The sequence below is a fragment of the Chamaea fasciata genome, unplaced genomic scaffold (genome assembly GCF_029207755.1).
Source record: "Chamaea fasciata isolate MVZ Bird 193981 ecotype frontalis unplaced genomic scaffold, bChaFas1.0.hap1 SCAF_17, whole genome shotgun sequence".
Classification (NCBI taxonomy): domain Eukaryota; kingdom Metazoa; phylum Chordata; class Aves; order Passeriformes; family Sylviidae; genus Chamaea; species Chamaea fasciata.
This window is the reverse complement of record NW_027094102.1, coordinates 15,226,034-15,244,549: the sequence shown is the minus strand read 5'-3', so window position 1 is coordinate 15,244,549 and position 18,516 is coordinate 15,226,034. Positions and strand designations below refer to the sequence as shown.

Below are 18,516 nucleotides of genomic sequence, written 5' to 3'. Positions count from 1 at the left end.
AACAAAAACAAAGGCATGCCATCTAATCACATTTAACTTCCGGGTCCCTGCCTTTTTGGGCGCCAGAAGTAGCAAGGTGACCCTAAAATAACCGGGGAGTTTGGACGAGAGCAAACGTAGATCCAACCAATATGATCAATGCTACGTTCTCCGTTTATTTCATCTAACATGGCAGATTTTATACGGTCTATATAGTTCACAGTTACAGGTGTATTCTCATTGGCACACAGCACAGGAAAGAATGTAAACATTTATTGTTGAATAAACTCTTAAGGCAGCTACTGTGTCCATACCAGTTACTGTACTTGGGAACTACTATAAAACTCTCTGACCCTTGCTAACACCTTAAGTTGTAATTCTAACTGCACCACACTCTTGGCACTGAATTTCCACCTGCTCCACAAACTCCTACGGGCCTCAGGATGAGGCCCAGTCTGGGTGATTCAATTATAGTCCGTATCTGCTACAGCTCTGCCCTTTATACTCAGGGTTTTGCGTCAGGCAACCCTGGCTCCTCCCAAAGTCCGTCACTCAGCTCTTCTTTGCCATCCACAGGTGGAGACTTCCTTGCAGCTTGATTGGAGACCGGTGCTGTCATGCCACGTCCTCCCCCTAGCAACAAGCCTTCGCTGTCCCCAACTGCCCCACGCAAGGGGTACATGTACACGCCCTCCCTCCACCTGTCCGTGACAACCCAGGCTGTCCGGTGGCAACAATACGGGGCGGGGGGGAAGGGGACTATGGGGAGAACAGAGGACATCTAAACAGCAAACTACAATAACATAACCATTTGTTAGGGGTTTGGTTTGTTCCTTTTTTGCTCTAAAGTATTTTTCTTCCCCATAAGTTACTAGGAGACTAAGTACTAGGTACTTAAGGGTGCTTGACCAAAACAAGAGGTGGCTGAAAGCTCGGAGGCAGAGATAACAGGAGTTTTGGGGCAGGTAAAGGACAAAGCTGGAGGCAGCTTGGTCTCACTGGCTTTTGGCATTTGGAGAGAGAGAGAACAAACAACTGCTTGCTGCGGGAGGAGTTCACTATCACCAGAAAGTCCAGTTCTGAGAAATTTACCATCATCTATTCGCATGCCTTGGAATTCTGAGCTCCTCCAGCTGCCCTGCTGGAGCTGGGCCAGCCCTGCCCCAATGTCCTGGCTTCTTCAGCACTGCTCTTTTTGCTAAAGTTTGACCTTGCACCCCCCTGCCCTGCTGGGACATCCTGCCCTTGCCTGCCAGGGACACCCTGCCATCCCAGCTACCAGACCGGGACTTCCCACTGTTGCAGCTTAGTGCTTTGAGGATCCTACAGGGGCACTGAGACTAAACTGTCCTGGGTTTTTGTAAAGCAAAGTCCTCAAGGTTCTTGGTACTGTTTTTGTTATTATTGCTGTAGTTGTTTTTGTTTGCTTTGTTTGCTTTGTTTGCTTTTGCTATACATACTAGTAAAGAACTACTATTCCTATCCCCAAATCTTTGCCTGAAAGCCTCTAACTGCAAATTTATAATTGGAAAAGGGGGAGTGGGGGGGTGATTTACATTCCCCATTCCAAGGGAAACTCCAGCTTTCCCTGGCAGATACCTGTCTTCCAAAACCAAGACACCACACATCAACAGAACTTCTCTTAACATACACATAATATTCATCCCTTAACTGGGAGAGCCAATCATCACATCACCCACCTATAACGTTCCCCCTATTGCCTCTTTCACCTCTCTGTATCGAGCCCTATCTAACATCAGGCCCACAGTTTGTAAAGACACCGCCTTTGTTGCTCTGATCTTTCTCACCCTTCTGATGTTTGTATTTTTCTACTGGAGGTTCTTACAGACTTTCAAGTGATGTTATGGCAACTGTCTTTCTAATTTTGAAAACTGTTCTTGATGTTTACATACTTCTCTGGAGGAAGGACAACTGATGGACTTCTAGTTTGACCAGTGGGGTCAAAGAGGTGTCAACCTCATTGTCCAATCTCTGGTCATTGTCTGGAACTTATATATACTCAAGGAAAAAATAAACCGTCCCTCTTTTTGCTCTGACAAACTGAGTGTGTGAGTGTCCTTCATTTCGTGTCCTCTAGCGACACTCCTCATTCCTTTCACAGAGAATCCACACAGGGTGAACTACAGAGAGCTAGGAGGGAGCACAGCAGCAGCTGGCAGCCCTGAGGCCACTCTCAGTGGTTTTGAAGGCACACGCAGTGAGTGCAACAGGGAAAGGTGGCTCTCCATGGGCTGCTACAGGTGAACTTCAACTTCCCTCTGCAGCTCTCAAGCTCAATGTACAAGACTGGAAGGAGCGTTTGCTCCTCTCACCTAGCAGGTGAGGGGCAGAGAGGAAGATGGGCACAGCAAGCAGACTGTGATTTGGGGAACGGAGGTCCATGAGCCAGCTTTGCAGAGTTTCACCTCTGTACATGTCACTGTTGGCTCTGAGCCTCTCTTGTCTAACAAATTGTTTGAGATTAGGATTGCTCCTTTTGTTTTCTTTCTCTCAGGGAATTTTTTCCCACGTGTTGCTAGGAGACAAAACAGACTGGTACTTAAGAGAGACAAAAAAAGTTGCCGGGGTTCAGCAGACGGCTGGGGCTGGCTACTCTATTACCTGAAGAGTTTCTCTTGGGGAGCAGAGATACTGGGAGATGTGGGCCGGAGGAAGGGGTTGGGCGCAGCTCCTAGCTCTCTGTCGATCTCTTGACATCGGAGGGGAGACAGGCTTTGATTCTGCAGGGAGAATTTGCCACCACTGTGAGGCTCCATCTCCTGCTGTCTTCTCCTACCATGAGCGAAGCTCTGCTTGTGGGAGTAGTTGTTGCACCGGGACCTTATTAACACCCTACCTCACTAAAAAAGGACCTTCACCATCTTCTCGGCTGCCTCGGGAAGCCCTGGACCCCGAGCCCCTTCCCCCTCTGAGGGAGCCTCTCTCAGCCCTGTTCAGGAACCAGGCTGCCTCTGCCCAGCCCCAGTGTGTCTCTGCCCTGCTCCGGGATTTTTTGCTACACCACAGCCCCCACCCCTGCCTGCTGGAATGCCCCACAGCCTTTGTTGCAGCTGCGGAATTTCTGATACATCTTGTTTACTACTCCAGGATCTGCTCGTGTCTGCCGTTCCAGCCTGCTGCTCCAAGGTTCCCGCTACAGCTCCTTTCATTGTCCAGAGGTGCACCGGGAGCGGCAGCTTCCCGCGAGTTTCCAAAGGAAGCCCCTTGTCCATCCCTTCCGCCAGCCCGCCCGCCCGCCGTTACCGTGTGGAGAGAGCGGCCGAGCTCGCGGCACAGCGCCCCCTGCAGCCGCGGGGGAATCATCGCACCCGCCCTGCCCGGCCGGGAGCCACCAGCGCCCCTGCCGGCCGTGCCCAGAACTGCACCAAAGGGGAAGGTGCCTGCGGCCGGGAGACGGCTGGCACTGGGTCTCTGGGTCTGTTTGTTGTTGTTCGTTTGCCTTGTTACACACACACACACACATAAAGAACTGCTATTCCTTTTCCCAGAGCTTTGCCTGAAAGCCCTGTAATTTCAAAGTTGCAATAATTCAGAGGGAAGGGGGTCATATTCTCTATTCCAAGGGAAGTTCCCGTCTTCCTTGGCAGACATCTGTCTTTCAAACCAAGACACAAATGCCCTTTCCATTCAGTCCTCTCCATCTGTGCTGCATTCTATCAACCACCAGCAGCCTCATTAACCCCTCCAGATATCTCTCTCTCTCTCTCTCTCTCTTTTTTTTTTTTTTTTAATTAATTAGGCACCAGAGACTCATGGCATTGTGAAGGGATGTGTCCTGCAAGGGCCCTGCTCCCACTTTGAGGGCAGAAGAAAGAGGAGGAAAAGATTTAGAGTAAAAGCACTGACCAAATCTCTATTATGAAACTCACATCCCTTGCTGTCAGCAGCCTTCATGCACAGGATGTGCAGACCAGAAGTCTTCCTGCCAGGAAAGGGAAATGGAGAACAGTTTGCACTGTTGTGGTGGTTTCATGTTCACCAAATTCTGTTTTGCCAAAGTCAGTGTAGTGGTTTGAGTACCCACTCTCTTTTTCCTCTGGGAGATAGGATTTGGGAGAAAAAAGGCAAAACAGGCCCCAACTTAAGGTAATCCAGTATATTTATTAACACACACTAAGAGAAGGAAAAGAAAAAAACACAAATGAATTTCTAAACCAACCCCTTCTCCCACCACAAACTCTTCATTTCCCACAAACAATGTAAAGAGGCAAAACTCAGAACTCCAGGTCAGTAGCACTTATAAAACAGTCTTTCATTCAGCCTTGAGAGAGAGAAGTCTCTCCTACTGTTTGGTAACTTTCCACAAGAGAAAGAGTCTGTTTGTGACTTCTAACTCACACAAAAGCAGCCCGCCCAGGAAACTTCTGCAGTCGTGGAACTTCCCATATCCACGTAGCCTTTCCTGTGACCACACATATGAGTCATAGATTCACACATATATATTGAGGTGGCACCTTTTAAAGATAGGCAACTTCAAAGGCAAAGGATTCTTCAACTCAGGGAACAGAGATGTCTTCTCAGTTCTTTTGCTGGCACAGGGGGCTTCTCCTCTCCTCTCCTCTCCTCTCCTCTCCTCTCCTCTCCTCTCCTCTCCTCTCCTCTCCTCTCCTCTCCTCTCCTCTCCTCTCCTCTCCTCTCCTCTCCTCTCCTCTCCTCTCCTCTCCTCTCCTCTCCTCTCCTCTCCTCTCCTCTCCTCTCCTCTCCTCTCCTCTCCTCTCCTCTCCTCTCCTCTCCTCTCCTCTCCTCTCCTCTCCTCTCCTCTCCTCTCCTCTCCTCTCCTCTCCTCTCCTCTCCTCTCCTCTCCTCTCCTCGTTCAAACCTCTTATGAGATCACCAAATCACAACTTCTAATTCAATATTCATATCACAGTCTGTTACCACAACTCACAGGAGATTTTTCAGCCTAGAACCAAGGCAACTTCTCATCTCTTCCACCTAAGTAGTTACTCTTCCTTGACTTTGAGATCTCCATATTGTCCCTTTACATGTCTCCAATTCCAATTTGGCCGTCTCTAAGGAAACTAAGGAAAAAGTTAGGGCTTTGGAAATTTCATCTGTGTGAAATATTGCATGTGTGTGGAAGAGTTAAATTTTGCCCAGGTCCTCTTTTCTCCCAGCGGCATTAGACTTCAAGGCCATGCAGATGGGGGAGGAGGGGGAGAAGCTCACGTGGAGAGATCGGAGCAGCTCAGGCAGTCAGGGATCTCAGCAGCCAGGAACATAGCGGGGCCTCCTGCCCACCCCCAGTCTCATGGGGTTTGGGGGAGGGGGAAAAGGGACCATCTCCCCTGGCCCTGGCTGGCTCAGGGGTAAGCTTTAAAAGCTCAGTAGATGTTAAGCTGCAGCCTCCACCCCCACCCCCAGCAGCTGATGGGAGGTCCAGAGGCATGGCCAGACCAGGGCTGGCTCCCCCCCATGGGGGGGAGCAGCGGGGCCTGACCAGCCTTGGCCACCCCTCAGAGCTGTCTTACCTTCCCCTCCATCTGGAAGTAAAAAGGGGGTTGGCTTGGGCACACTCAGTTTTATATGTGTATTACCAAAGGTTGCTTTCAACTCTCTCAGTGGTCAAACCACACGCTAGTAGCCAAGAATTGGCCCCTGATAGGTCCCTGTCCTTTCTAAAACAAGGTGCAAGGCCCTGGCAGGGCAAAATTTCATTAAGCAAAAAACCAAACTGTGTTAACCTATGACAACTGTGATATATGGTGTTCCTTCAATGGATGGCAATACAAGAGGTTAAAAATCACTTTGCAGACTCCTGTTTGTTTAGGTTAACATCTTAGTGCTGCACTAAGAATAAAAAACAGTGCAGGCAAGTGCTGAAGAAAGGACCTGGAAACCTGGCTTCTGTGGAGCAGCCCATAAGGAATCTGTGAGACCGGGCTGACTTTCCCAGCAGTGCACCTGCTGGAGTGTTTGCAGAAAGCAGAGGACCCTGCAGAGGGGTGAACATAGCGTGTCCCCAGGGGTGATACGGGTGGGCAGATGGTGCCACTCCCCAGCTGCAGAAAGGAGTGAGGTAAAATGGCCCATTCCCAGGGGCTCTCAGGACACCGGGCCCTCTCATCATCCCTAAACAGTGCTGGGCTGTGAAGCAAGGCAATGCTCCCTGCAGAGTGCCCTGTGCTGCCTTTTCCACTGGCCGTGTTTCACATAATCAGAGAGTAGTTGGAAAGGAGTTTTTAAAGGCCATCTCTTCCAAGCCCCCTGCAATAAACAGGGACACTGTCCACTAGACAAGATTGCTTCAAGCCCTGTCCAGCTTGGCCTTGAACATTTCCAGCGATGGGCTGCCACAGCTTCTCTGAGAAAATTGCGTTTTACTACCCTCACAATAAAGAAACACTAAAGAAATCTATTCTAACCCTGCCCTTTGGCAATGGGAAGCCATTCCACCTTGTCCTGTCCCTCCATCCCTTGTCCCAAATCTCTCTCCAGCTTTCCTGGAGTCCCTTTAGGCACTGGAAGGGCCTCTATGGTCTCTCTGGAGCTTTCTCTCCTCCAGGTGAACACCCCCAGATCTCCCAGCCTGGCTCGAGAGCAGAGGGGCTCCAGCCCTGGGACCATCTCCAGTGGCGACTTCTGGACTAGGTCCAACAGCTCCACATCCTTCTCATGCTGGGTCCCCAGGGCCGGAGGCAGCTCTGCAGGTGGGCTCTCACCTGAGTGGGCAGAGGGGCAGAATCCCCCCCTCACATCCAGCACCTGCAGACTAGTCAATACTACGGCATAAGGGAGCAACAAATGAAGGCGGTACGGAAATGAAGATCGCGGGAAGGGCGAGACATGGCCTGAGGAAACAGAGCTGGTGCTGTCGCTGTCCCTTCCTAGCCACAGCCGGGCTGGGCTGCAGCTGCCGCGGCGCAGCAGAAGCGGGGCCTGAGGGCAGGGCAAGGCCGGACCGGACAGCAGCGTCCTGCGGACCCCGCGGTGGCGGTGGAAGAGGAGCCAGAGCCGGGGCCAGGCTTGCGGAACGGCACCGGCGGTTCCCGGTCGCTGCCCACGGTGTTCGAGCCGGACGGGCCTGGCAGCAGCTCCTCGCACCCGAGGGCTTGGGAGCGGTCAGTCCCGGTGAGCCGCACAGGCCCTCCCCAGGCCCGTACGCAACGCCCGGGGAACGGTGAGATGGCGGAGCCTCCGCGATTCGAGGGCAGCCCGGGGGGCGGGCGAGGCCGGCGTGCGCGGCCCCTTTAAGAGTAAGAGCGCCACAGCGGCGCCAGGCACGGCGGCAGCCGCTGCACGCATGCGCACAGCACGTCCCTGCGACTTATTCGGCGCCGCCGGCACGGGGGTTGCGTGCCGGGGTGGGGAGTCGCAGTGTAGCGTGCTGGCGCATGCGCAGCGCTCGGCCCCGCCGTGCGCTTTGTGGTGCTGCCGGAAGCGGGTGTGGGCCGAGCGCAACGAGCGGCGCTCCCGGTCCCGTGTGGCCGCGGCCCCGTGGCGCCGGCGGCCTGAGGGAGCGGCGCGCCCCGACATGTCTGCCGGACTCTCGGCGCAGGTAAGGCGGCTAGGCTTCCCGCCACGGCGCTGTCGAGCTCGGCCAGCTTCGTTGCCCGTGGGGCCTGTGGTGCGGGCGCCGCCCGGAGCCTCCGCCGCGCTGACCTCTGCGCTGCCGCGGCGGGGCCCGAGCCGGGCGGGCGGCGGGCGAGCCCGTCCCGGGGCCCCCAGCGCCTCGCGTCTGGCTCGCGCTGCGGAGCCACCGCAGGGCGGGCGGGTGCGACTCTCGATGACCCCCGCGGACCAGGGCCCCTCGCGGCCCTTGCCCCGGCCCTGGAGCTGAACCGCGTTTCGGGTCCCTGGGAGGAGCGTGAGGTGTTATCCGCGCTCTTTCTCCCGGGTGGATCCTGCGAGCGGAGCTGGGCATGAGGGAGGGAAAAGTTTGTGTCGCTGTTTCCCTGCAGAGTCCGACCAACAGCCCGCTGGTGCCTCCCGGGCTCTCGACATTCTGCTTTCCCTGTCTCCTTTGGTCTCCCGGCCCAATGGATAGTAGATAGTATTTACTTGGCCAACAGTGGACTGCAGCGAGGCTTCTCCTCGGAATAAGGGGGCTGTGCCTGCCAGAGTCCTTCCCGCTTGAGCAGTTTGGAGCTTTCACGAGAAACCGGACTGATGAATAAGGGCCAGTGTAAAATAAACTGTTGAGTAAAGAATTTTCTCAGTCGAGGGCCCTCCTTCGTGGTCAAGTTCATTAAATAGTTTTTGGCACAAATGAGGGGTTTGAAAACTTACTCAATTCTCAGGTGACCTGTCTGGAAGATAATTTTCTCGAACCTACTGTTAAAAATGAGAGTGATAATGAGAAGCAGAGTAGTATTGATGTCTGAGTAATGATGCTTAAAAGCAGAATAATAACCAAAACATACAAAACTGACTGATGTTTTTGCTTTCCTGTGGCTCTACTCATCTTCAGCTGTAACAGTATGCAACTTCTAGGCAGTGGCCTTCGCTATAGGAGGTGCCCTGCCTCCTGCTTTGGCCAGGCTGCGTCCAGCAGTGTTCCTGGGAGCTAAGGAGGCGATGGGATCCGTGAACTGGGAGTGCTGGAGGTAGTGAGACTGGAGTCCTGTGGCTTAAAATGGTACATTATGTTTGAGAATCAACCTTCCGTGTTGCGCATTCCCGTATTAACTTCTGCTACAGTAATGCAATAAAATCTGACACATTTGTTTTCTCTGGGCAAGGGCAGCTGTGATTCTCTTCCCTGATCCTTAGTAGTGCTGTGGCTGAATGGCTTGGGAAAGGATGACAGAAGTTCCTCGTTTTTTGTGTGCCTCATCTCCTCTTGCCTTGAATATAGACTTTTTAGAAAATATAACAGTAACTCTGACATGCATACTTTTTTTTTCTTTAACAAAATACTTAAAATACCAACTTTCTGCTGGTCTTTCAGATACGTCTTCTAGTTGGTTCTTGCCATTTTTATTTTTTGCCTGCTCTCTGCTCTGGCTGTTGTCCTTTACACACAGTGTATGCCTTAGACAGAGCTGACCTGTTAGATGACTCCAGAGTTGAGCTACCAGGAGGGCTGTGCTTCCTCAGGCCTGGTAGACTTAATACCAGAGGTGCAGTTAGTCTCAGCTAAATCTAACTCTCTTTCTCCAACATGAACTTGGAGGGCAGTGGGACAGGTGGGCATATAGCAGCCGTTCATGCTGAGAATGTCACAGGACTGAGAAAAATTGCTTGTAAATGTCTGGTTTGTGCTTTGGGGGAAGGTGGGTTGTGGCAGGATGGCCTTCTGACAAGAATTGTTTCCTCAAGAGAGCAGATGTTAGTACTGTTAGGTAACAGAGGCCATGTTAAATGAGAAGGCTTTCTTTTTTTCCAGGAAATACTTGAAAAGCATATCTGATATCCCAGAATTTTGATGTAGGTGGTTTTTTTTTTTTTTTTTTTTTTTTTTTTTTTTTTTTTTTTTTTTTTTTTGTTGTGGCTGCTTCTCTGGTTTAGGTTCAATTAGACCTTCAGCCTTCCTTGAGTGTAACAGTGTGGAGATGGGTGGTGGTTGCTGCTAGCTCTCTCTGAAAAGCATCTCTTCTGGAGAAGCTGTTCAGGTAGGCACACAGGCAGGGCACTCAGGTCCACACAAACACCCCACGGCTAGCTCAGCAAAGAAAGGCAGGAAGGGTCTCCTGTATAAAGTTCCGACAAAGTTTATTTTGCAGACCCACGCTGAAGGGTTTTAGGGACAGAATGACCAAGATCAAAGGAATGCCCAGGGTTAAGTATGGGGTCAGGAACCCCATGGTCTAAAGGGCAAGGGGCAGTACAAGGGCAGGGCAAAGGGCAATGACTTATAGGGGACATAAGGATGGAGCATCAGTGATACCACCACCAATAGGGAAACAGGGAAAGGGGTAGTCTCAAGAACCAGGGACATACATGAACAACTGAGGTGGTCGAGACCCACCGGCCAATGGGAAGAGCAAAACTGAGGTAAATTAACATAATGTTGTAGAGCACCGTTGGGGAAGCCTTTTTGCTCACCCTAAGGTATGAGGCTTTCCTGAAACCTATGGTAGATTCTTCCAACGGCCTAGAAGTTTCCCTGGCAGGCTCAGGGGCCTGCACATTTGAGCATATCTCTGCTGATGGTCTTTGCATCTCTTGTACTACTAACCATTGTGTCTGCTCTGCTTTTTTGGTTCTAATAAAAGCCAAGAAGGATCTTTTGGGACAGCTTGTCTTTATGCTTGAAGTTCTTTTGCATTGTAGGAAAATACTTGGTTTTACATCTGAAGCTGCTAACACAAAAGACTAAATGTTGCCCCCAGCACTTCCCTCCCTCAGTGCATGTTTTCTGAGGAACTGCTCTGGTCATGGGTACTGATTCCCTGACCTCTCCCCTGCACATGCTCCAAACACCTCAGCTTCAGGCTTGGACCTTTTGCACATTCCGTCACAGTAACTGCTGAATGTGGCTCTGTTTAGTTCTCATTGTTTAACTTTAGTGATCCAGGAGTTTAAATATTTTGGCTGCAGCTGTTCATATTAAGTCTTTGGAAACTGGAAATAGAACTTTAATTTTTGTTTTATGGACTCAGTATTCTTTTGTGCTCACTGGCTTCTGCAGTGTTTGAGAACTGAGGATCTTGAGTCTGCAATGCTGAGACATCCAGTTTCAGTGGTTTGTATGGTGATAACTACTGGAGTTCCTAAAATGAAACAGACTGGGAGGAAATACGTTGAAATCCAGATTATTTACCACACTAGGGAATATTGGAAGTCATGCTCAGTTTCATAGTAAATGAATGTCTCCTTTGTTTGGCTACTTTTAATGCCCAGCGATTTCTTTCCAGGTCTGTCTGTGAGAGTGTGAGGATGTTTTATTTAGTCCAGCCTCCAGGAACATACAGTGAACATATAGCGTAGAAGAGTGTGTAAAACTGCTTGGTGCACAATGGGGGTTTATTTATTATTCTTTTCACCCCTTGTCTTAGTCAGCATTCTGAGAGTCCTTAGTTATTTGAACCCCAGTAAGACGTATGTGTATGTGAAGTGCGAATATGGAGCTTCATGAAACTTGGGAGATGTTAGTTGGGCCAGTGAAGGTGCTTTATTGAAGCTGAAATACAAAGGCATTGCAGGAACAGAAGTAAAAATCAGATGTGATGTGATAGTTGCTTTTTTGGTCTTCAGTTTGCTGTTGCTGTTTCAGTAGTTACTGATAAGTAGAGTGTCTTGGAAGGTAGGGAGTCCTGCTGCTGCACAGCATTAGGTGCTCTTTGTCTGAAGCAAGTTAGGAAGCTGTCAGTGTGCGGAATCTGTCAGGAGCATTATCTTGGATATCACTGTGTGGAGATTTTCCAGCCTTTTTTAATTCATGTCCAGTTAGAAGAAGCTGCATACTAGATAGATTTAGTGATACTCTGATCCTAACAGATTGCAGCCATTTCCAGTTCGAGTGGCTTGTGGAATAGGGGGTAGGGACTCTGCTCTGGGGATAAAGGCAAAGTGCTGTGGGGCTGATAAAGAAGGGGGGGGAGTCTTGGAAAGCGGATTATATATCACTTCTGATCCTTCTACTCCAAACACGCGCTGGAGACTAAGATGGTGTTCAGGTGGGAGAGAAAGGGGGAGATGAAGCATCTTTGTGGCTATAGGATATGAAAGGAAAATATACCAGTATGGAAACATAAATAGTGAGGCTAAGCAGTGATCAAAGCCATTACTGAGGATTGGGATTTTGTGGGTGTTTGGTATTTTGGTTTTGTGTGGGTTTTTTTCTTTGTTTGGTTTTTTCTTTGGGTGTTTGGTTTGATTTTGGGAGGTTTGTGTGCCTGTGACTTTTCTGTGTCATGGAATTTCCATTTTTCTCTAAGCCTAAGGGTTTTGACCTCAGTGACTCGAGCATTCCCCCTGCCTCAGCTCCCAGAGGAGGGAAGGTGCCTGAAGTATGTAGGCGTTGTGCGTCCTGCAGACTGCTGCTGTTCTGGTTAACTCACTATCAGAGAAGCACACGTGATTGCTGCCTCAAACCAAAAAGGATTTAGTAGGAAAACAAGATCTTGCTGTCTCACTTTTCTGTCTCCTTTGAAAGGAATCATCAGGCTTTTTGCATAGGTTTTGGGTATAAACACTGGGGAGTCAGCTAACTAGGCAGACTTGTTGAAATAGGCTTTTCCCTAGGAAAGTGTGTTTTCAGGTCTGGTGTCTTCTTTAGTTTTGGGCCAACGGATGTCTAAAGGGAAGCATACAAAATATTCCCTGTATAACCGGCTTCCAAATTGTGCCAGGTAAGTGTAGTTGGCAAATGGATCTTGGAGTGCCATCAGTGACAGCTTGAGCTGTTCTGAGCTATGTCTCTTGAACACTCCTTGCTTTTTTCCTGTGCCAGCCCTGTTTTCCTTGTTCCTGTGGTCAGCTGGCTCAGATAATGGATAAAAGACTGCTGATTCTGGTGGGAGAGGAGGAGGAGAGGGAGATGGCGCAGTCCCAGTTCTGGTGGCTTGGGCTGCTGTGGTACCACCTGCTTGAGCAGCAGTTTAAAGTTGTTGTGAGCCTATACAAAGCATTCTGCTGTCATAGGGATGTTCCTTCCACCCCTCTGGCCGTGGGTCCTCACCACTCTGTTGTGTTGGCACAGATGTTTCTCATCTGAGTTAGATCAGATCTCTGGTTATGTTTGATGTGTGGATCAAAACTGGCCGTGCATGGTGGGTATCTCTGAGCTGCCCAGTGCAGTCCCATGATCGGTGCTGCCTTGCCCCACCTGTTCCAGGGGCGGTGGGTTCGGACTTGTCTTGCAGCCCTGCCCCTGTACAACGTGGTGGTGGTGTGTGTGCTGCTGCTTAAAGGGGCTGTGGGAGCACAGCTTAACTTCTGCTGCTTCTAATCGCCTCTCTTGATTGAGGTTTCACAGCAATGCCAAAATACCCAGTCCAAGCTCCCATCCCTGCAAAAACCTGGTTAGTTCATGGTCAGCTTGGCTTTCTGATCTCAAATGGCAATGAGAGGAAATGCACCACTGCAGTTGTGCTGGGATCGTTACTGAAAAGAGAACTGTGTCTAGTTCTGGGAGCACTGCCTGGGAAATTTCTTAGTGGCTTTTCTGTCTGGAATCTGTGGGACAAATGTGGATTTTTACGGAGTGACTCTCTGTGTGTACTGACTTTACAAGGATTTGAAATGCACCCCAATGCTGTGGATTTGGAACCTGTATGTGCTGTGATGAAACTGTAAAGTGATGCTGAGTTTAAGCTAATGATGCACTAAGGCTCAGCCAGTCCTGAACTCTCTGCAAATAAAGGGCGCTCTTCATTACTACTCAATTGCATTTTGCAGCTACCAGTTTTGAGTAGTACCTGCTGTAGAAATACCTTACAAATGTAAAAGAGGCTGAATTTTTGTCTTCTCAGATGACTAAGGTTTCTCTGGTAGTTTCCTGGTGTCTCTTTTTAACTGCTGTCGAGGTGAAAAAGGGAACAAGGGATGAATTGTAGCCATTGCTTCATGAGCAGAATACTTGTAGAACTGTTTTCTACTTACCTGAAGATGTTGTGTAAATGGGAGCATCTTTCCTGCAAAGATGGTGCAAGCAGAAGTGTGAGGTGAAGTCACTTCTCAGGATTAATTATCTAAAATGGGCTGATAGTCCTGAACTGAATCTTGCTGTAATCTCTGTAATCAAGCTATATTAAGGTTTGTCTGTGTGAAGAACATACTAAGGTTGAAGAACAACATTTGGAATATCTTCTGGATTGTCAAATCTATGAAATGGATATATGCATCTTGAATTTACAAGGTTCTGGATCGTGATACACAGCTTCAGTTTTGTTAAGTCGTATCATAGTCATTTTCACTATCTCTTTTTCTTCCTTGCCCCCTAGGTGCTGTTTGGATTGTAGCATAGAGGCACTATGTACTCAGAGTGGAGATCCTTGCATCTTGTCATTCAAAATGATCAGGGGAATACCAGTGTACTTCACAGCTATCCTGAGAATGTGGGGAGAGAAGTTGCAAATGCAGTGGTGCGTCCTCTTGGACAAGCTTTAATTACATCATCTGTTGGAAGCGAGAGTTTACTAAAAACAGACAAAGAAGTAAGTGTCTTTCCTTGGAGATGATAGTTTCTTTCATGCAAGAGCGACAGTCTAATGGTTTTCTGTAGCCTCTTTTATTTTTCTCTCTTATTATCCCAAGTTTTATGAAGTGTGTTACATTTTTAGTTTAGTAATCTCCATAGGGTTTTTATTAGCAACTGGATCACAGCAACAGTGTACTTCATGACTTGATAGTAAATGTTTTTCTGAGCTACTGTACAGGAAATTTAGGTTGAAGAAAACCAACCGAAAAACCTCAAAACAATCCCAAGGAATTTTGCATTTAACAGAAAGCCTTTCTGATTACCTTCAGTTTTGAAGTAACAGTATGTGACTCCAAAAAAAAGTCTTTCTATAGTACAAGTATTTATTAGAATTTGAAAATCTTTCGCTAGCAGCTCTTGTGTGTTCCAAAGAGTTCTCTTTACAGTTTAGATTCAAGAGATTCAGGATTTAGAGAGTGATTTGCCATTTATTCATATTCTTCATAATATCATGATATGAGAGTTAATGGTTTGGTGTTTTCTTGCAGGATATGTTAAACAGAATTGCCCATACAACATAACTACTGTTTTGGTTTTGGTTTTTGGGGGGGGGGGGTGTTTGAGTTAGAACTAATGTGCTCTGACTAGTACCTGCTTACAAATGTTTATTTTGAATAATTTTTGCTTTGTGTTTGTTAGGTAAAATGGACTATGGAGGTGGTTTGTTATGGACTAACACTCCCTTTGGATGGCGATACTGTGAAATACTGTGTGGATGTGTATACAGATTGGATTATGGCTCTTGTATTACCTAAGGACTCCATTCCTTTACCTGTTATTAAGGAACCAAACCTTTATGTTCAAAGCATTCTCAAACATCTCCAAAATCTCTTTGTACCAAGGTGAGTGTTAGGGATTCCAAGCTATAGTCAACAGGTAACCTGTCAGAAGACTCATGAGGCATGCAGGCTCTTGAGTCAAAGAAGACTGCTATTGCTGCAAGCTTAGGAGGAAGATGTTTCTCCAAATGTCTTTTGTAATTTTGCAGTAGCAAATTTAGTTGTTGCTGCTGTGGTTAAGTGATTAGAATCATAGGTAGTTTATTTCCTTGAATGTTTACTGTCCTAAGAGCTTCAAGATTTCTATTGGATGACTGGAGGGTAAGGGGAAAAGCCGCAGAGCATCACTGTTTGACCGTGTGCTACTTTTCAGTGTGTAAAACTGAGATAAACTAAGAGCACATCATGGCAGTGCCAGCCCTTGTTAGTCAAGATTTGACCACGTTTGTGATATACTGAAGGATCTTGCACTACGTGACTGCTCTGTGCCTGCATCTTGCTGCCTGTTAAATGTGCATGGTTACACTGACTGTCCTTCACTGGTAGTTTTGGAAAAACCCTATGGCAGAGTGCTTCCTGCCTGACATCCTTGGATGATGCTGTTGAGATAGACATGTTTCTAGGTCTTGTACACAGCTACATTGGCAGAGTGTGCAAACATCATTACCTTATTTATGGTTTATGGCAAGTTTACCTGCTGTAGTTGCACATATGGACTGGATGAATAAGATTAAATAATAGCACCCTCTGAAAAGGTGCTTAACTTCAGATCAATGTTTAGTATATGTCCATAAGTATCAGATCATCTGCATTTATCAGTATTAAATATGTATCACTGCAGGTAGCCTTCAAAGTACTCAGCTGTACTTGGGTCACTTTACTAAAGGCTTTGTTTGTAAAGGACTTTGAATAATAATTTTGCAAATTGAGAAGAGTTCTTTGCTTTGAGGTCTACCACCTACTCTTAGCTGTTGTTGCTCTTAACTTGTAGTGAAAATGCATTTAATTGCCATTAAAGAATGGTCAAGGCAATGACACAGGTCTGAGGGGAAAGCAAGCTTCTGGATTAGACTGCGGCAGGAGTTTGTCTCTAGGTTTTAATAAGTGCAGAATGCAGTCTGCCATCTGGGATCCTTTATTCCCTTGGCACAGCAGAGAAGGAATTCTTCACTAGTCCATTAAATAGTTGTTTCTGTGATCCTTTGCTTGCTTTCACATCCGGGGCCCTAGTAGCAGGCAGCTCAGTAGTACAGCTTCTTGCATGCTGTTGGCACAAGCTTCCACTTCACCCTTCTCTCCCACAATCATTGTTGGACCTCGATGAAGGCTGATGGATTACACGTGATAGCTGTTGAATGAAATAATTAACACCTAGAGACAGAGAGGGCTGAAAAATCATTAATATAAACTTTGTCCCTGTAGTATAGCTGTTCTGTAGTTTTTCTTTCGAGAGCCTCTGAGATGTATCTTAAACACTAATTTTTCATGGCTGCTGCTGTCAACACTTCAAGTGATGTTCAAGTCCCTACTCTCTTTTTAAGTTTTGCCCTCCAGGGAGCTGTGTTCAGTATTCACTCCAGCAACAGGAGGAGTTTCTATACTGCAGATGGAATGCAGAACTGAATTGTGCATACCTGCCTTGAATAAAAGCAAAGATTCAGACTTAGGTGTCTGTGGTGGGGAAGAGGAGAATAATTACCCAATTGATGCAGGATGCTGATACCGATGGGCTCATGTAGAAAACTTTTCCAGGAGCTGTTATAGCAACCTGTATTGAACTGTCTCCTGGAAAAATCTGTTCTTGTGTTGAAGATATTAAATCTTTATTATAAGCCTGTGTGCACTGGAAGGTTGCGATTAAAATAACTTCCTTCCTCATCCTGGTTCTCTGGAGATGATGTAGCTGTTGGTTTGGCTGCCTTTAAAATGGTGGCCCAGAGTTGTGAAGGTTTCGGGCTCAAGACGGTGACGTGTAGGTGAGATGTGAAATGCAGCAGTCTGAAGTGGGGACTTCAGTCTAAATGGCATCTCAGGAGTTTGTGTACACCCATACAGAGCTGGTGTATATAGATTCTTCTAGTCTGAGTGCTCAGCTGAATCAAATGTTTACATGCACAGTCCCTGAAATAGTGTGGTGCTGAAAAATAAAACTATGAGGGCTGGGTGAGTCAAGTTACCTTATCTCTATCTGCTGCAGTGATGGGAGACAGGGTGTTTGCCTCCTTCCCTCTTGCACTGGCCTTCTGTCTATCCTGAAGAAACAAAAACTTCGCTGACATATTTGAGTAGTCCCCAGGTAACCCCCAGACTTTCCATTTCTGGCAACCCTAGAATATCCAAGAGGTCTTAAAGATGACTTAAGCAGTAGTGGTTGTTACTGCTGTCAGATAAAGTTTCCACAAACACTGTTGGAAAGAAATATGAGAACTCTCTCCCCCTGTATTGCCTCTCCAGGAGAGTGAGGTACAGACATCCAGGTCTTCTGCAACAGATATGTCTGGAATTGCTTGAGAGACCATGGAACATGTGACTGCCAAAGTACTTTTTTTGTAATAACTTCATATGCCTCTCATAGGAAAGCATGGGAACAGTACTTCTGAAGGAGTATGGCCAAAAGGCCATGGTCTGTAGAAATCTAGACACCTAAAAATCCAGAAATAGTGCAAGCAGAACTTGCCACTGGGTCAACTTTATGGACAAAAGGAAGTCATAGATAGACAGGAATCTTCGAGTTGCCTTTACAAGATTAGCGCAGAAGTATCCTGTCAGCTTGCATAGAAGCCCTGTTTTTTTTACAGTTTCACTAAATGATTAAGTAAACAAGTATTGAAGCAGCCTTAGAAGCTTCAAGCCTATATAGATTAATCTTTCAATTGAAACAATCTGCTCTGTTGTTGCTCAGGCAAAAAATACTGCTGTAAGCAAGGCAGAACTCACTTGTCCCAAAGTTTGTTGTTCTACTGAGAGACCCTGGGTTATGATCTAGCACTAGCATCCAGCAACCCACTGAGGTCCTGAGCTGTGGCTAGTAGTGTGCAGTTTTGCAGTAGGTGTTATCTTGTCTCTGTTATCTTTTTTCCGGTACTGTAATACAACATTTATGCTGTCAAGATAAAAGCTAATAGTATTTAGTGGACCAGCACATTCTTGTGGTGCTTGCTATTCAACGTGGCTTGTGGGTTATACCACGCTGGAAATGTTTGGTAGGAATCTGATAATACTTAGTAGTCCTGTGGAACATAATACTTTTATGATTTTTTTTTTGTCATTCCTTCAGTGGTGGTAGGAGGGATGACGAAATGATGCACAGGTTGAAATATGCCTTACATGTACTGCACACTCTTAATGTGTAATCTCCTCTTTCACCCTTTAAAATTTATGCTTCCTCAGGTTTTTTACCGTTCTCAGATACTATCCAGAATGTGTCACGTTACTGTTTTGTAGCTGTTCTGCCTTATTCAGACTAACTCATGGGAAGAGATGATGCTGGTTTTTGCTGCTTCTGCACAACTTTGTGTTGGGTGGCTCAGCAGTGTCACTGGTTATTACTACAGGAAAAACCTAGAAAATACGAAGCTGTTTCCTTTTTTTCTTACTCCTAACTACTAACAGAAGAAGATCTAGAAGGGGGTCATTAAATAGGAACATCAA

General features: G+C 47.3%; 1 protein-coding gene across 2 annotated transcripts in view; it reads left to right on the top strand.

The window, feature by feature from the left end:
- Positions 1 to 7,312: 7,312 nt before the first annotated feature.
- RALGAPB (Ral GTPase activating protein non-catalytic subunit beta) overlaps positions 7,313 to 18,516 on the top strand; it is a 64,558-nt gene continuing 53,354 nt past the window's right edge. For both annotated transcript variants that reach the window (XM_066199259.1, XM_066199258.1), the window contains exons 1-3: positions 7,313 to 7,498; positions 13,830 to 14,042; positions 14,726 to 14,928. In XM_066199259.1, coding sequence (XP_066055356.1) covers positions 13,860 to 14,042; positions 14,726 to 14,928 — 386 coding nt within the window. In that variant the 5' untranslated portion in view covers positions 7,313 to 7,498; positions 13,830 to 13,859. The remainder of the gene's footprint in view (positions 7,499 to 13,829; positions 14,043 to 14,725; positions 14,929 to 18,516) is intronic.